The sequence below is a fragment of the Narcine bancroftii genome, chromosome 5 (genome assembly GCF_036971445.1).
Source record: "Narcine bancroftii isolate sNarBan1 chromosome 5, sNarBan1.hap1, whole genome shotgun sequence".
Classification (NCBI taxonomy): domain Eukaryota; kingdom Metazoa; phylum Chordata; class Chondrichthyes; order Torpediniformes; family Narcinidae; genus Narcine; species Narcine bancroftii.
In genome coordinates, this window is record NC_091473.1 from 93,991,886 (window position 1) to 94,007,044 (window position 15,159).

The 15,159-nt window shown below is 39.9% G+C and overlaps 1 protein-coding gene across 6 annotated transcripts in view; it reads left to right on the plus strand.

Moving 5' to 3' along the window:
* LOC138763727 (mesoderm induction early response protein 1-like) overlaps window positions 1-13,263 on the plus strand; it is a 94,579-nt gene extending 81,316 nt beyond the window's left edge. For all 6 annotated transcript variants that reach the window (XM_069938378.1, XM_069938379.1, XM_069938381.1 and 3 more), the window contains one exon: window positions 12,188-13,263. In XM_069938378.1, coding sequence (XP_069794479.1) covers window positions 12,188-12,564 — 377 coding nt within the window. In that variant the 3' untranslated portion in view covers window positions 12,565-13,263. The remainder of the gene's footprint in view (window positions 1-12,187) is intronic.
* Window positions 13,264-15,159: the final 1,896 nt, after the last annotated feature.

The window sequence follows — 15,159 nt, forward strand, 5'->3', positions numbered from 1 at the left end:
CTTTAGAAACCAAAGAACCACTAGGCAAGCCGTAAAAGGAAGATGGATTCTGGAAGTAAACTAAAACAAAATAAAAGAGTTAGTAAAAATTATTATAATTATATAAAGAGGAAAAGAGTGGCTAGACTGAGTGCAAGTCCCTTGGAAGATGAGATGGGGAAATTAATACTGGGCTGTGAAGAAATGGCTGAGGTCTTGAATAACTATCTGGTGTTGATCTTCACACATATCGAGGCAACAGAAGGTAAAGGGCCTCAATACAATTCCTAACACTGAAGAGGTAGTACTGAGCAAATTAGTGATTCTAAAGGTAGCTAAGTCCTCTGGTCCTGATTGAATACATCTGGGATATTTATTGAAATTACAGAAGTAATAATATTAATATTTGATAATTTACCAAAATTCTCTGGAATCTGGACAACTCCTGGCTGATTGGAAGTCAGCAAACTTTCAAACCACTGTTTAAAAAAGGATGTAGGTAAACAATAGGCCAGTTAGCTTAACATCTGTGGCCAGGAAAGTGCTTGAAGACATCATTAAGGAAGAAATAGCAAGACATCTGGATAGAAATTGTTCCATCAGGCAGACGTAGCATGGATTTGGGAAGAGTGGGTCATATTTGATGAATTTACTAGAGTTCTGAAAGGATTACAGAGGCAACCTGTGGATACAAAAATACTTGGATATCCAGAAAGTGTTTAGTAAGATGCCACATAAAAGATGTATCCATAAGATAATGGATATAGGATTGGTTAACGAATAGAAGGCAGAGAGTTGGGATAACTGGGTGTTTCCTTGGTTGGGAATTGGTGAAAAGAATGCCAAGGAGTCCTAGGCCTTCAACTGCTCACGATATACATTAACTGTTTGGAAGAGGGGATTAAGTGCAGCGTATCTAAGTTTGCTGATGACACTAAAATTAGTAGAAAAGCAAACTGTGCAGAAGATGTCTGTGGAGAGATAGAAGTAAGTTAAATGAGTGGGAAAGGGTCTGGCAGATGGAGTACAACATTTGTAAGTACAAGGTCATTCACTTTGGAAAGAAATTCAAAAGATCAAATTATTATTTAAATGGTAAAATATTACCACATGCTGTTGTGCAGAGGAAATTGGGAGTGTTTGCGTGAATTGCAAAAGGTTGGTTTACAGGTGCAAATGAAGGTTCTGCTGCAACTGTACAGGATACTTGTGTAGCCACACCTGTATTTATGCTCATAGTTCTTGTCTTTTTACTTGAGAAAAGATGTACTGCTTTTGAAGGTAATGCAGCGATGGTACAGCCAGTTAATTCCAGAGATGAGGTTAACATAAAGAGAGGTTGAGTTGCCTGTGACAAGCTGGAATTCAGAAGAATGTCGAGGCAGAAAAGTTGCTTCCACTGGTAGGTGAGACTGGAACTAGGGCCTCAATGAGCTATGGACAACTCCCACCAGGTTTTTTTTTCCCCCTTTTACTGTTCCTAATCTATCCTGATAGGTTCAACATTCTACTCCTCAACATTTGGGGGAGTAAATTTCAGATGGAGTTGAGGAAGAACTGCTTTTTTCCAGAGGGAAGTGAATCAGTAGAATTCTCTGCCCAAGAAAACAATAGGGACGACCTTATTAAATATATTTAAAACAGAAGTTTGCATATGAGGAGAAATTGAGTGTTTTGGTAAAAAGGCAGGTAGATGGAGCTGAGTCCACAGCCAGATCAACCATGATCTTATTGAATGGTGAAGCAGCTCAATGGACCAGTTGGCCTATTGCAGCTGCCCCTATTTCTTGTGTCCTTATAACCTAGAAGGCCTTTCAAAACAGGCCATTTAGGTAGAGATTTAGGACATAAAAAGTTACAAACCACTAAACAATCAACAGGAGATTGAGGAAATGATTTGTTCACATTGCAGAGTGAGATGTGATTTTAAAAATAGGGTTATAGTATTAGGGGGATTCCATTTCCAAAATATTAACGAGAACCTGAAGGGTACTTTATTTACACGAGATGGGGGGTGAGAGTGAGTTATGAAACAGCTGCCATAAGAGGTGATTGAGACAGGTACGCATGTACTAATACAATGTTTAAGAAAAATTTAGACAGTTTCTTGGACAGGATAAGTGTAGAGGGATATTTGCCAAATGCAGGCAGATGTGACTAGTATGGGTGGAACATTTTGGTCACTGTGCGCAAGTTGGGCTTTATGACTCGGGCCAAGGGAGAAAAGAGCATTACTGGATCTAGTTTTGGGAAATGTAGTTGGTCAGGTAGAGGGAAGGTCAGGAGGAAAACATTTTGGAGATGGTGACCATGCTTCCACATTCTTAAAAGTTGTTATGGAAAAACAAAGATAGAATGGAAATAAAGGTCTTAAATTGGGTGAAGGGGGCTAATTCCATTATAAATGGAACAAGGAAAGGTCAGCTGGGAGCATATACTTATAGGTAAATCTACATCTGCACTGTGGGATGTTTTCAAAGAAGAACTAACTGGAATTCAGAGCCAAAATGTTATGATCAGGATGAAATCCAAGGGTAAAGTGGAGGGAACCTTGGATGTCGAGGGGCATTGATTGGATCAAGAGAAAAAGGAACCATTTAGCAAGTAAAGAGAACTAATGAAGGGTGCACCTGTGAAGAGTAAAACAATATAACAAAATGCTTAAGAAAAATAAATTAGATAAAGATGGGCCATGAAATATTGCTGGCTAATGTTAAAGTAGTTCTGAAGGTGTTTCATAAGTGTATTAAAGTCAATAGAATAACCAGTAAAAGAGTAGGGTCCACTAGGGAAAACTAGAACAATATTTCTGTACAGACAGAAGGCATAGGTGAGATTCTAAAATACCAAGGAAGCAGACTTTGTATTTAGAGGACTTAGTGAAGGAAAAGGTGAAATTCTAGTGTATACCCCCATAAATAAAAAGTACCCAGTGCCTTAGAAGGATTTACAGATGGATAAATCCCCAAGGCAGGGTGAGATCTATTCAAAGGTGCCATAGGTGACAAGGGGTCTGATTGAAATCTTCCCTTCACCTTAAATCTATATCCTCCTGTTGTAGATTTCCCTACCTTTGGAAAAAGATTTCATAAAATTCTATCAGGTCACTGCTCAGCCTCCAACATTCCAGGGAGAAATATCCCAACCTATCGAGCCTCTCCTTGTAGTTTAAGCATGTCAGTTATGGTAACATTCTTGTGAATTTTGTCTGAACCATTTTCAGCTTAATTATACCTTTTCTTGTCACTGGGTGTCGAGGACTGTGCACAATGCTATCAAATGTAGTCTTCCAGACATAATGTTCCTGCTCCTATACTCAATGCCCTGACTGATGAAGGAAAGCATGCCATCAGTCCACCTCAATCTTGAAATAAAATTCTGATGGCAGTATAAATGATAAATGGAAAGCCATGGATTAATCGGAGATGGCCAACATGGCTTTCTCAAAAGCAGATGGTGTCTTACCAATCTGAAGGATATTTTTTAAAGACATAATAAAGTGTATTGATAAGGGGAAAGAGTACAATAGATGTTCATGTGGACTTTGGTAAGACCTTTTTGATAAGGCCCCGTATGGGAGAATAGTCCAAAGATTTGGCACCCATGGAATCCAGGGAAAGTTGCCAAATTAGTTGGCAAAAAAGTGGGTTGATAATGAGATGGCGGGAGATGGTGGACAGTTTTTTTTTGTGGTTGGATGCCTGTGTCTGGTGTTGCATAGAGATATGTGCTAGGACCTTTGCTATTTGTAATATAAGCAAATGATGTGGATGTATGTGGCACGATCAGTAAGTTTGCAGATGATGCTAAAATTGTGGAGTTACTGACTATATGGAGCGCATTCTTGGGTAAGTACGTAGTTTAATTCTGATAAATCCAAGTTGATGCATACTGATTGGAGGAAGAAGCGGAGTATCACTATATAAGTGAGGGATTGTGTAGCGGAACAGTCATCGAGGGAGCAATCATTGTCAGAGTGGATGAGTCAGTGGTAAGGCTTTGGTTCAACAGGGTTTGGCGAGAGTAGGAAAGAGGTGAAGAGTAGTAGGGGTTTAAGTAAAAAATGGCCACCCTTTTCAAGAAACAAAAAGGATTCAGCAGGTAAGGGCAGGTTTTAGATAGTTTTTCCTCTAGTCATAAACAGTGGGAATGGCAGCCAAGGCTCCTCTTGCAGGATGTGTGTCATCAGGGAAGTCAGCAGTATTCCTAACTACTAAATCTGTGAAAAGTGCATCCAGCGGCATGCTGACAAGCCGAGTTAAGAAATTGGAGTTGGGTGAACTCTGGAGGCAGAGGGGGTGATAGACAGGGTTTCAGGGATACTATCACATCTATGAAGCAGAGAGAGGGTAGATGGGTGACAGTCAAGAAAGAGAAATGGAACAGGCAGGCAGTAGGGGCACCCCTGTGGCCGTTCTCATTTAAAAGTATACAATTTTGGATACTGTTGGGGGGGGTTGATGGGGCCTATCAAGGACAAGCCATGGCGATCAGATTTCTGGCACAGAGTCTTGTTCTGTGTCTAAGGGAGGAGAAGAAGTGTGTTGTAGTGATAGGGGATTCCATAGTTGGAGGAAACAGGTAAGAGGTTCTGTGGAAGAGATCGTTTGCTGGATGGTACGTTGCCTCCCTGGTGCCAGGGTCTGAGATATCTCAGATTGAGTTCACAGCATTCTCAGGAGGGAGGGTGAGCAACCAGATGACATGATCCTTATAGGGACCAATGACATGGGTAGGAAGGGTGAGGAGGTCCTGCGAGGAAAGTTCAGGTGCTAGGTTGAAGGACAGGACCTCCAGGGTTGTGATCTCAGAATTGCTAACTGTGCCATGTGTTAGTGAGGTTAGAAATAGGAGGAAAATGCAACTGAACTGCTGTAAAAGGTCTGGATGACCTGGAGTTTGTCAAATATGATCAGGAAAGTGTTCTAAATCAATATACAGTATCGAGGTATGAACTAGAGAGAATGCAATATTGGACCTTTTTGGAGATGAGACAGAACTGGTGACAGAAGTAGGTGTAGGGGAACATTTTGGGTCCACTGATCATAATGCCATAAGTTTCAAGTTAATTATGGAGAAGGATAGTTCTGGGCTTCAGGTTGAGATTCTAAATTGGAGAAAGGCCAATTTAGGAAGTGAGAAAGAATCTAGAATGCGCAGATTAGGATAAGTTATTTTCAAGCTAGGATGTGTGTGGTGAATGGAAGATCTTCTGAGGTGAAATTTTGTGAGTATGGAATTTGTATGTTCCTGTCAGGATTAAAGGCATGGTAGCAGGCATAGGGAACCTTGGTTTTTGAGGGATATTGGGGATCTGGTTCTGAAGAAGAGAGAGGTCTCTAGCAGCTATAGTCCAAAAAGGAGCAAATAAGATACGAGTATAGAAAAGGAAAGAAAAACCTCAAGAAAGAAATCAGGAAGGTAAAAGAAGACATGAGGATGCTTTGGCTGACAATGAAGGGAAATCCTAAGGATATATATCCTACAGATATAGCAAAGCTAGTAAGGGACAAAATTGGTCATCTTGAAGATGAGAGTGGTCGGCGTTGTGTGGTCTCGGAAGAGATCAGTATTCACTCAGGAAACAGGCATAGTCATGGGAAGTAAGAAAAAGATGCTGTGAGGTCATGGAACCTATACAGATTAAAGAGGAGGAAGTGAATGCTGTCTTAAAGCAAATAAGGGTGGATAAATCCCCAGGGCCTGACAAAATATACCTTTAGACCTTGAATGAGGCTAGTGTGGAAATTGCAGGGGCTCTGGCAGAAATATTTAAAATGTCTTTAGCCACGTGAAGGGTAACTCTCGTTGTTCCATTGTTTAAAAAAAGGCTCCAGAAGTAACCCTTGATGTTGTAGGCTGGTGAGCCTGACTTCAGTAGTAGGTAAGTTGTATGGATAGCCAGAAACGGATTAGGGATAGTCAAGATGGCTTTGTGTGTTGTAGATCGTGTTTAACCAATCTTGTAGATTTTTTGAGGAGGTTACCAGGAAAGTTGACGAAGGAAAAGCTTTGGATGTTGTCTACATGGACTTTAGTAAGGTCTTTGACAAGGTCCCACATGGGATGTGAGTCAGAAAGGTTCAGATGCTAGGTATTCATGGTGAAGTAGTGAACTGGATTCGACAATGGCTGGATTGGAGAAGCCAGAGAGTAGTGGTGGATGATTGTTTCTCAGACTGGATGCCTGTGACTAATGGTGCACCTTAGGGATCAGTGCTGGGACCATTGTTGTTTGTCATCTATAACAGTGATCTGAATGATGATGTTGTGAATTGGTAAATTTGCAGATGACACAAAGATTGGAGGTCTTGCAAAGTGTGGCTTGCAAAGTTTGCAGAGGGATCTTGACCAGCAGAAAAATGGCAGATGGTATTTAATGCAGACAAGGGTGAAGTGAAGTGTTGCATTTTGGAAGGACAAATCAAAAAAGGTCATACATGGTAAATGGTAGGGCACTGAGGAGTATGGTAGAACCAAGGGATCTGGGAATACAGATGCATAATTCCCTGAAAGTGGCATCACAGGTAGATAGGGTAAGATAGGGTGTAAAGAGAGTTTTTGGCATATTGGCCCTCATAAATCAAAAGTACTGTGTAGGAGTTGGGATAAGACAATAGACAGTAGGTACTTGACTAGGCCATTCAGCTCATCGAGCCCATCATGACTGATCTTCCACTGTCACTACCCTGTTCCTGCCTTCTCCCCATAATCCTTAATTCCCCTGCCCATGGGAATCTTATCTAACTCCCTCTTGAACATATCCAGAGAACCCGCCTCTACCACCCTCTGCGGCAATACATTCCACAGACCAACAACTCTCTGAGTATAAAAAAAATTCTCATCTCACTCCTGAAGGGCCTTCCCTGTATTCTTAAACTATGGTCTCTAGTCCTAGTCTCCCCCAACGTCGGGAACATGTAATCAGTTTCTATGGTGTCTAATCACTTAATAATCTTGTATATCTCATCCTTCTAAATTCCAACATATTCATCCCCAGTTTATCCAATCTTTCGGCATATCTCAATCCTGTCATCCCAGGAACTACCCTTGTGAATCTACACTGCACTCCCTCAATAGCGAGAATGTCCTTCCTCAAATTTGGAGACCAGAACTGGACATAATACTCCAAGTAAAGTTGTACAAGACATTGGAGGGGCCAAATTTGGAGGATTGTATGCAGTTTTTGGTCACCTAACAACAGAAAAGTTATCAATAAGATAGCAAGAGTGCAGAAAAGATTTATGAGGATGTTGCCCAGACTTCAGGAACTGAGTTACAGGAAAAGTTTAAACAGGTTTTTAAAATTATATGGGGGCTAGACAGAGTAAATGTAGATAGGCTCTTTCCACTGAGAGTAGGTGAGATACAAACCAGAGGACATGGGTTAAGAGTGAAAATGGAAAGGTTTAAGGGAAACATGATGGGGAATTTATTCACTCAGAGTGGTAGGAGTGTGGAATGTGCTGCCAGCTAAAGTGGTGAATGCGGACTCAATTTTAACATTTAAGAAGAGTAAGGGAGAGGTATGGAGGGCTATGGACTGGGTGCAGGTCAGTGGAACTAGACAAAAAAATGGTTCCGTGCAGACTAGAAGAGCTGAAGGGACTGGTTTCTGAGCTGTAATGTTGTGTGGTTCTAATACTAATGAGGCTGGGACATACACCATGAATGCCAAGGTCCTTGGGGAATGTTAAGGAATGAGGGTCCTTGGTATTAAAGTCCAATGATCCTAGAAACAGACTGCACAAGTAGATAATGTGGTTAAGAAGATATATGGGATACTGGCTTTCATTAATTAGGTCAATGAATACAGGAACAGAGAAGTTATTCTCCAGCTATTAGCTGGATCTCAGCTGGAGTACTGTGTGCAGTTACAGTCAGACAGTATAGGAAGAATGTGGTAGTGCTAGAGAGGATGCAGAGAAGATTCACTGGACTGTTACCCGGTATTTAAGAAGGAATGAAGTTTAAGAGGGAACATGACTGCAATATATAAAATTGAAGGGTATACTTAATGTGACTGCAGGAATCTTTTCCCCCTTATCAGGTATGAATAAGACAAAAGGACATGGATTCAGAGCAAGCAGTGAGAAATTCAGAGGAACTTGGTCACCCAGAGAGTGGCAAATAGCAGGAATACACTTGCAGAGAGTGGTGGTCTGCATTTAAATGTCTTCTAGAGAAGCCTAGGCGATGTCCTTAAATTGCCTAGGCACGGAAATCTACAGACCATGGACTGGAAGATGAAATAAATACAGATGGATGAGACAAAAGAACGGTTTCCATGATGTCTGTCTAAAGCTGAGGAAGATGGACAAACAGTATAGCATGAGACCAAGAACAGATACTTTTGGTACTTTGGAGCATAACCTGAAGGATGAGCATCTTGTATAGTTTCATTCCTTTGTGACAAATAGTGTAGTTTTCTCACAGGTCATTGTAGCATAATGTAGACTCACCTGCCCTGTTCGTCATAAAGTGAACCCCTCTAGTTTTCAGTTTTCAGCCAGGATTCATTTCTGAATTACTTAATTAGATAATAAATAAATATGTAGACAGAATAGTGTAAGTTTAGATTTATATCATTCGGGTGCCTACTTTTAAAAAATGTGTACCCTTCACAACAAATGCAGGCATAGACTGTCACAATGTACTTGAGAATAAACTGATCAACTGGTGACTAATAAATGCATATTTAATTATAAATTTTAATTGCTTTCAAAATTTAGATTCTTGGTGCATTTGTTTTTGCATAAAGTCAAATAAGTTAAAACTTGTTAAGATATTATTTAAAGCAGACAAAGAGGAGTGGGGGAAAGGACACATTCATTTTTTTTAAACTTTAACCTTTCAATGAATCTTCAACTATATTAGTTTTTAAAGTGGAATGCAACAATATTTATCACTAGCCATGAAGAGAAACAATATTGTCTTTATATTCAAGTTTGAGCTTGAAACAACTGCAAAAATTGCATGGGCAGGATCTTTTTCTTTAGTTAAGGTGTTAGGAGCAAAAGCTTGCTTGCTATTTGTAATATGCAGTAAGTAATTTTTCTTTCCATGTAGAAATTGGGAAGTTTACTCAGTTCTATGGAAGGCTATATTCTATTTACCATTTTGGCAAATTAATTATTTTTCTAATTTTATAAGATCTTTAAGTCAGCGCAATAAAAATACAAAATATATAGTCAGATATAAACTTGTTTGAACCTTTTGCCCATTTTAAATTGTCAATAAAGCTTCCAAGTTCTGTCCCTCTCTCAGAGCACTCATCTATTTGTCCTAAATGGAGCAGCCCAGTATCAGACTGTTCATCCCACCACAGTCCATAGTGCTAATTTTTCCCATCCCTTTTGCCTGCATTTGGTCTGTATCCTTCTATGCCGTGCTCACTTTAGTGATTGTCTAAATGCCTCTTTAATATCAAATTTTGTATTCATTTTCAAAACCTTTTAATTATAATTTTTAAAGATTAAAAAGCTGAGGATTTGGGTTTTCAGGGACTAATCAGATGTACTCCAATTTTCATCTATCCATGTGACTGCTGCTATCTTGCTTAACATAAAAAAATAAAATAATGGAACAAGAAGGAGTGGGTGGGTCCAATTCTCCTATTAAAAATATAGAAATGCTGGAGGGACGCAGCCTCCCTGCAGGCGCCTGAATTGAAAGGCTGGAGAGAAGGAAAGAAAAGGTAGGGGGAGGAGAACAGACCAACATACCCTTTTGACTATTGGTCTGTACTCCTCCCCCTGCCTTTTCTTTCCTTCTCCCCAGCTGTTTCTTTCAAATGCCTATCTGCCTTTTACTTTTGCATTAAAGAGCTCAGGTCCAAAATGTCAGTTATATATCTTTACCTCCTATGGACGCTGTGAGACCTTCTTGAGTCCCTCCTGAATTTCTGAGTTTTTACTAAAATCAAAACATCTGCAGACTTTTGTGTTTCACTCCAACTCTTTTATTGTCAGGATTATAATAGATCTTCTGACTTGGTACCATTTTCCAGTATTAGCCATGTATCCTTTAATTTTCTTGATGTCCAGAAATGTATAGATCCATATTTTGAATAAGTCCAATGACTGAGCGTCTACATTTTTCTGGGTTCCCTATGCACAGAGTGAAGAAAATTCTCTTCATTTCAGTCATAAAGAGCTGATCTCTCATTGTCAAATGGGCCAGGGGGCCATTGGCAACTCAGGGGAAACATTCTTGCATCTAGCCAGTCAACCCTTTAAGAATTTCATTGATATCCTTTCACTCATCTAAATTCTTAAAAAAAAAATCAGTTGCAGTCTATGTGGTCTTGCCTCATACAGTAGGCTCGGAAACATGGTATGTTCTCCCTTTAGCCAAATTGTTGATTGAGAATAATTGGAGCTGAAGCGCAGCAAGCAATAGAATGCTAACTAACTTGAGAAGGATCCATTTATTTCTATTCTTTGCTTTCTGTCCAATATCCGTTCTCAATCCATGTTATTGTTTTGCTTCCAATTCCATTTGTTCTAACCTTGCTAACCAACCTGTGGAGAACCTTCTGGAAATCCAAATCTACAACATGCACTGGTTTTCCCTGATATTTTTCCCCCAGTTACACCCTCCCACAGATTAGTAAAGCGTGATATTCCTTTCATTACTCTGAATATCCTATTAATGTTTTCAATGCACTTTATGTTTACATTCTTTATTGATTCCAGCACCTTCCCGATACTGATATTCGGCTAACAGGTGAAAAGTTCCCTGTTTTCTCTCTCCCTTCTTTCTTAAACATTGGGGTCACATTATCTACTCTTGAATCTACAGGATAATTCCAGAATTTACAGAACTTGGAAGAATCCTTTTCCTGTATGGATATTGGTCTGGCTCGGCTGAATTGTGATCTGCTGGTTTTGTTTAGGTCCTATCTGTACTGAAAACTGTTTCAATGCTTGAGAAGTCTAAAGATCTCCTTGCACATCTCTCCAGCCACACATTCATTGACTTTCCCTTCCTATTCTTGTATTTGTCAGCATGTGCACAGTGAGTAATCTTCAGATTACTATCTTTTGTTTTTTTTAACTTTTCTGGCTCCATAAACACACCCTGCAGAACTTCATCCCTATTTCTACCTCGTCATTAATATCAATGTAGATCACAATTTCTGGATCTTCCCCTTTTTTCAGGATGCCCTGGCTGCTCAGTAACATCCTTGAATCTTGCACCGGGAGCAAAATCCTGGCATTGACAGAAATCTTGTTGCCCTTTTCCCTTCCCTACCCAACTGCTCCTCTTCTTTCTCTGACAGGTACCACTCTGCAGGCTTCTGCTGTGATTGATGTCGCTGTGCATTTTAAGGGGAATTCCTGGTCACAGTGTGCAGTATCATCAGTTGCAGTAGAAATGTAACCAAGTAGAAACTGGGAGCAGCAGTGATTTGGTCGAAATATGATATATTCATGTTAAATTTGGACACTTGGCACGAGGAGGGGAGATTGCCAGATTGGATCTCCTCAGCACCTTCATCGTAGTAAGAATTCACAGGAGACTTCACAGGAACCTTATTAATGAAGACACTTGCATATTAAGGTAGGTTATAAGGAGTGACTTAAGGTTTAGGGAATGATACTGCACATTTTAGGGCAATCATGGCAATGTTAAAATCAATCCTAAATAACAGTTCAGAATAAGGAGGTGACAAAAATCTCATTTTAGAACTCAAGGAGATTTCAGAGTTAGGGGGTGAAGTTCTACTGAAGGATTGAAGCATTGCTAGACCAGGAGCTAAGGTAGGTCACCATAGATATGGATGATATGTGAATGGAACTGATGCAAATTGGTGTATACAAAGTAATTTTAAATGAACTCCAATTATGGAGAATGGATGATATTTGACCAGTAAAAAATTGGAAAATTAGTCTAGAGACCTTTATGAACATTTCAGCAGCAGGAGTAGTTGATTTCTTCTGTCAGGGGTACACAGGGACTTCAGTGATGTGAATGTTTTCAGTCTCATGCACCTTATTCACTTTCATATAAACAGTCAGAAGAATCAACCTTCAAACTGGCTTATGCGTCAAAATTTTCTCCTGTCAAATCTTTCATGTTTCATCCAAAAAAAAATACATGATGGCTGCTTGAAACAAAAACAACTTTTGCTTTCTCTTTGTCAAATACTTGCAGGTATTAGAATGAAGAACAAACTGAAATCTTTATTTTGTATCTGATCCAGGGATGAATGCCAATGGTTCAACTGAGACTTCAGATCCGTGGCATGATTATGAAGATATTAAGGAATTGAACTACATTGGACCGATCATTAATTCAACGATTCCAGAACCTGAAAAAATGAGCACAAATGGCTGCGAGAAAGATGGTTTCTCTGATCTCAGTTTGGTAATTGCACAAAATGAAAAGAATGAGTCTGAATCAAATTGTGAAAGATCAACTAAGAATTTGAAAACAGAAGGTGACTCTGGAGTTGAGAAGAACAGTGTAAGTATTTCAGAAACAAGCCTGCATGTGAAATCTGATGCCTCTGAGAGCTTGTTAATTCTGACTGACTCAAGACACCAAATGCCTGTTGGATTGGATGCTCAACAAATCTAAAAATGTATTAACCCACTTTCAGTTGTCTTGAAAAGAAAACCTGATTAATAATTGGGTTGGTTTGTATAAATTCAGTCATTGACATCAGTGATGTCTTTTATACATATATATCTCTCTCTCTCTCTTGATATATGTTAATATATACATATATATATGTAAAAGATTCTTATTATGTGGGCTCAAAATACATTGTATTTTTGCCATATTTCTACATAGAATTTGGAAGGATTGTTTTGAATAAATACTTGTTTCCTTGCTGTCATTTATGTAAAATTTGTACAGTTGCTAAGCTTTATTGTGGAAGGAGGGAAATTAATAAATATACCAAGAATCTAATTATGTTTGATTCATTCCATTTTGGTACAACTTTTTTTAAATTATTAAAATGATGGAATGTTTAAAATATTTAAAGAGGTAGTGGTTTTACACTGACCAGATCTGTTGTTGGGGACATAGTTTTTATAAGATAAATTCATTAATGAAGCTTTTTGTATGGTATTGTATCACTGCAGCAAAAAAAAATCGGCTTGTACATAAAATGTTGTCCCTCAGTATTGCTGAGTCACAGTCCTGATTATATGCTGCATTTTCTTGATATTTTTGATAAGAAATCTGCAACATGTTGAGATACATATTACAAAATGAAATTGTGCAAGAACTAATTGTGATATTTTTCAATAAAAAATAATTTAAGTTTTGGTTAATTGATTATTCCTTACAAGGTTATTATATTCTAATGTACTTCATTTCATGTTGGTAATAAAATTAGGCATTTTAAAGGGATGAATGCAAAAATGAATTAAATGAGCCTGTAGCCTAAGAGGATATGGACAGCTGGTAGGTGCAGTTCAACAGAGTGGATATGTTTTGCTACGAGAAAATAGAAGCTAAACAGTAGTGTTGAATTTAGACATACAGCATGGTACCAGGCCCTTTCAGCCCATAAGCCTGTGCTGCCCAGTTACACTCATATGACTGGAATGTCAGAGAAAACTGAATATATTACATAAATATATTTGAAAATGGCAAGATTGATTAATGAAATAGTTAGAGGAGGTTTTATTTATGAGGGCATAAAGTGCCAAACACAAGATGTTTGATCTATGCTGGATGAATCCAGTGCTATAATATCCAGATTTGAACATACAGTAGAAGTCTGAAAATCCAGACTGCTCAGGGATTGGGTCAGTTTGGATTCTCCAGATTCTTAGGCAGTACTTTTAAAATTCAAATTTCAGGAAGAATAAAGAGATGATCTGGTAAATTTTGATTGTTTATTCATTAGCAAATACAGCATGCTTCATTTATGAAAACAAACTGTTTTAAAGAAAAATAAAGTCAACAAGTATGGTTGCTTGTTTCCACTGGACCTCTGTACCATTTATGCATATGTGCACTCACACAAAAGCCCACTAAATTTTTTGAGAGTTTTTGAAAAGTCCAGCTTCTTGGGTGGTCCAGATTTCTGCCATCTGGAATTTTGAACTTCCACTGGAGAACAGTGCAGCAAATATGAATCCTTTGTCCATGTGGTTGTGCTGACCTCCTCTCCCCCCTACCCCCCATCCATTCTCATTCCCTTCCTCTTCCATCCCTATCTCCCTCCTATGGTTTCATCTGATCTCACTCTACACTATTGACATCCTTATCAAATTCCAGCACTGGTCACCTTTGTCCCTACCTATCTCCCTTTACCTCACCCCTGCTCTTTGTGATACTTATAAATGATGTGGATGAAGAAGCAGAAGAATGGGTCAGTAAGTTTGTGAAGAATGGAGTTGTGGATAGTCCTGAAGGTTGTACATTACAAAACAATACAGAGGGAGTGTGAGCAGTGAGAGAGACACAGCCACCACGTTGAGGGTCATTAATGACTTTTTATTCAAATTCAGTGTGCACCTTTATTGTGACATCATAATCGCTGCCCAGGGTGTGCACTGGAAGGGATGCTGGAGTCAGAAACCTCTGACGACGCCATTTCCCGATGGCTGCCCCGGTACGTGGCGATACAAGCGGGGCCAGTTCGACATGAGGATGTGCGCTGCCACACAACTCCCACCCCACCCAGGGCCGCCCCCAGTGCTTGGGCACAGCCGTCTGCACCGGCAGTGATTAAGTCCAGGTGGGCAGTCTTCAGGGAGTCCACCGTAAAAAGTTCCTCTCTTCCCCCCCAACGTCCAGGGTGAAGGTTCCGCCAGACTTTGTATGGCCCCTCGTATGGTCGCTGTAGTGGTGTACCTTGTGGTCCCCTCTGCATGAAAACGAACTGTGCCAAGTCGAGCTCTTTGGGGAGATGAAACAGATGGGTGCTGTGGCGTGCTGGGGGTGGCGGAGCTAGGGAGGCCAGTCGCCTGCATAGGTCCACCAGCAGGTTTTTGTCGGTGGCTGTGGTGTCAGGGTCTGGGCCGAAAAACTCACCCGGCAGAGAAAGCGGTGCGCCATAGACCATCTCCGCTGCTGAAGCCTGCAAGTCCTCCTTGGGTGCTGTCCTAATCCCGAGGAGGACCCAGGGTAGTTCGTCCGGCCAGTCTGGTCCAGAGAGCCTGGCCATAATCGATGCCTTCAGGTGCTTGTGGAACCTCTCCATCAACCTGT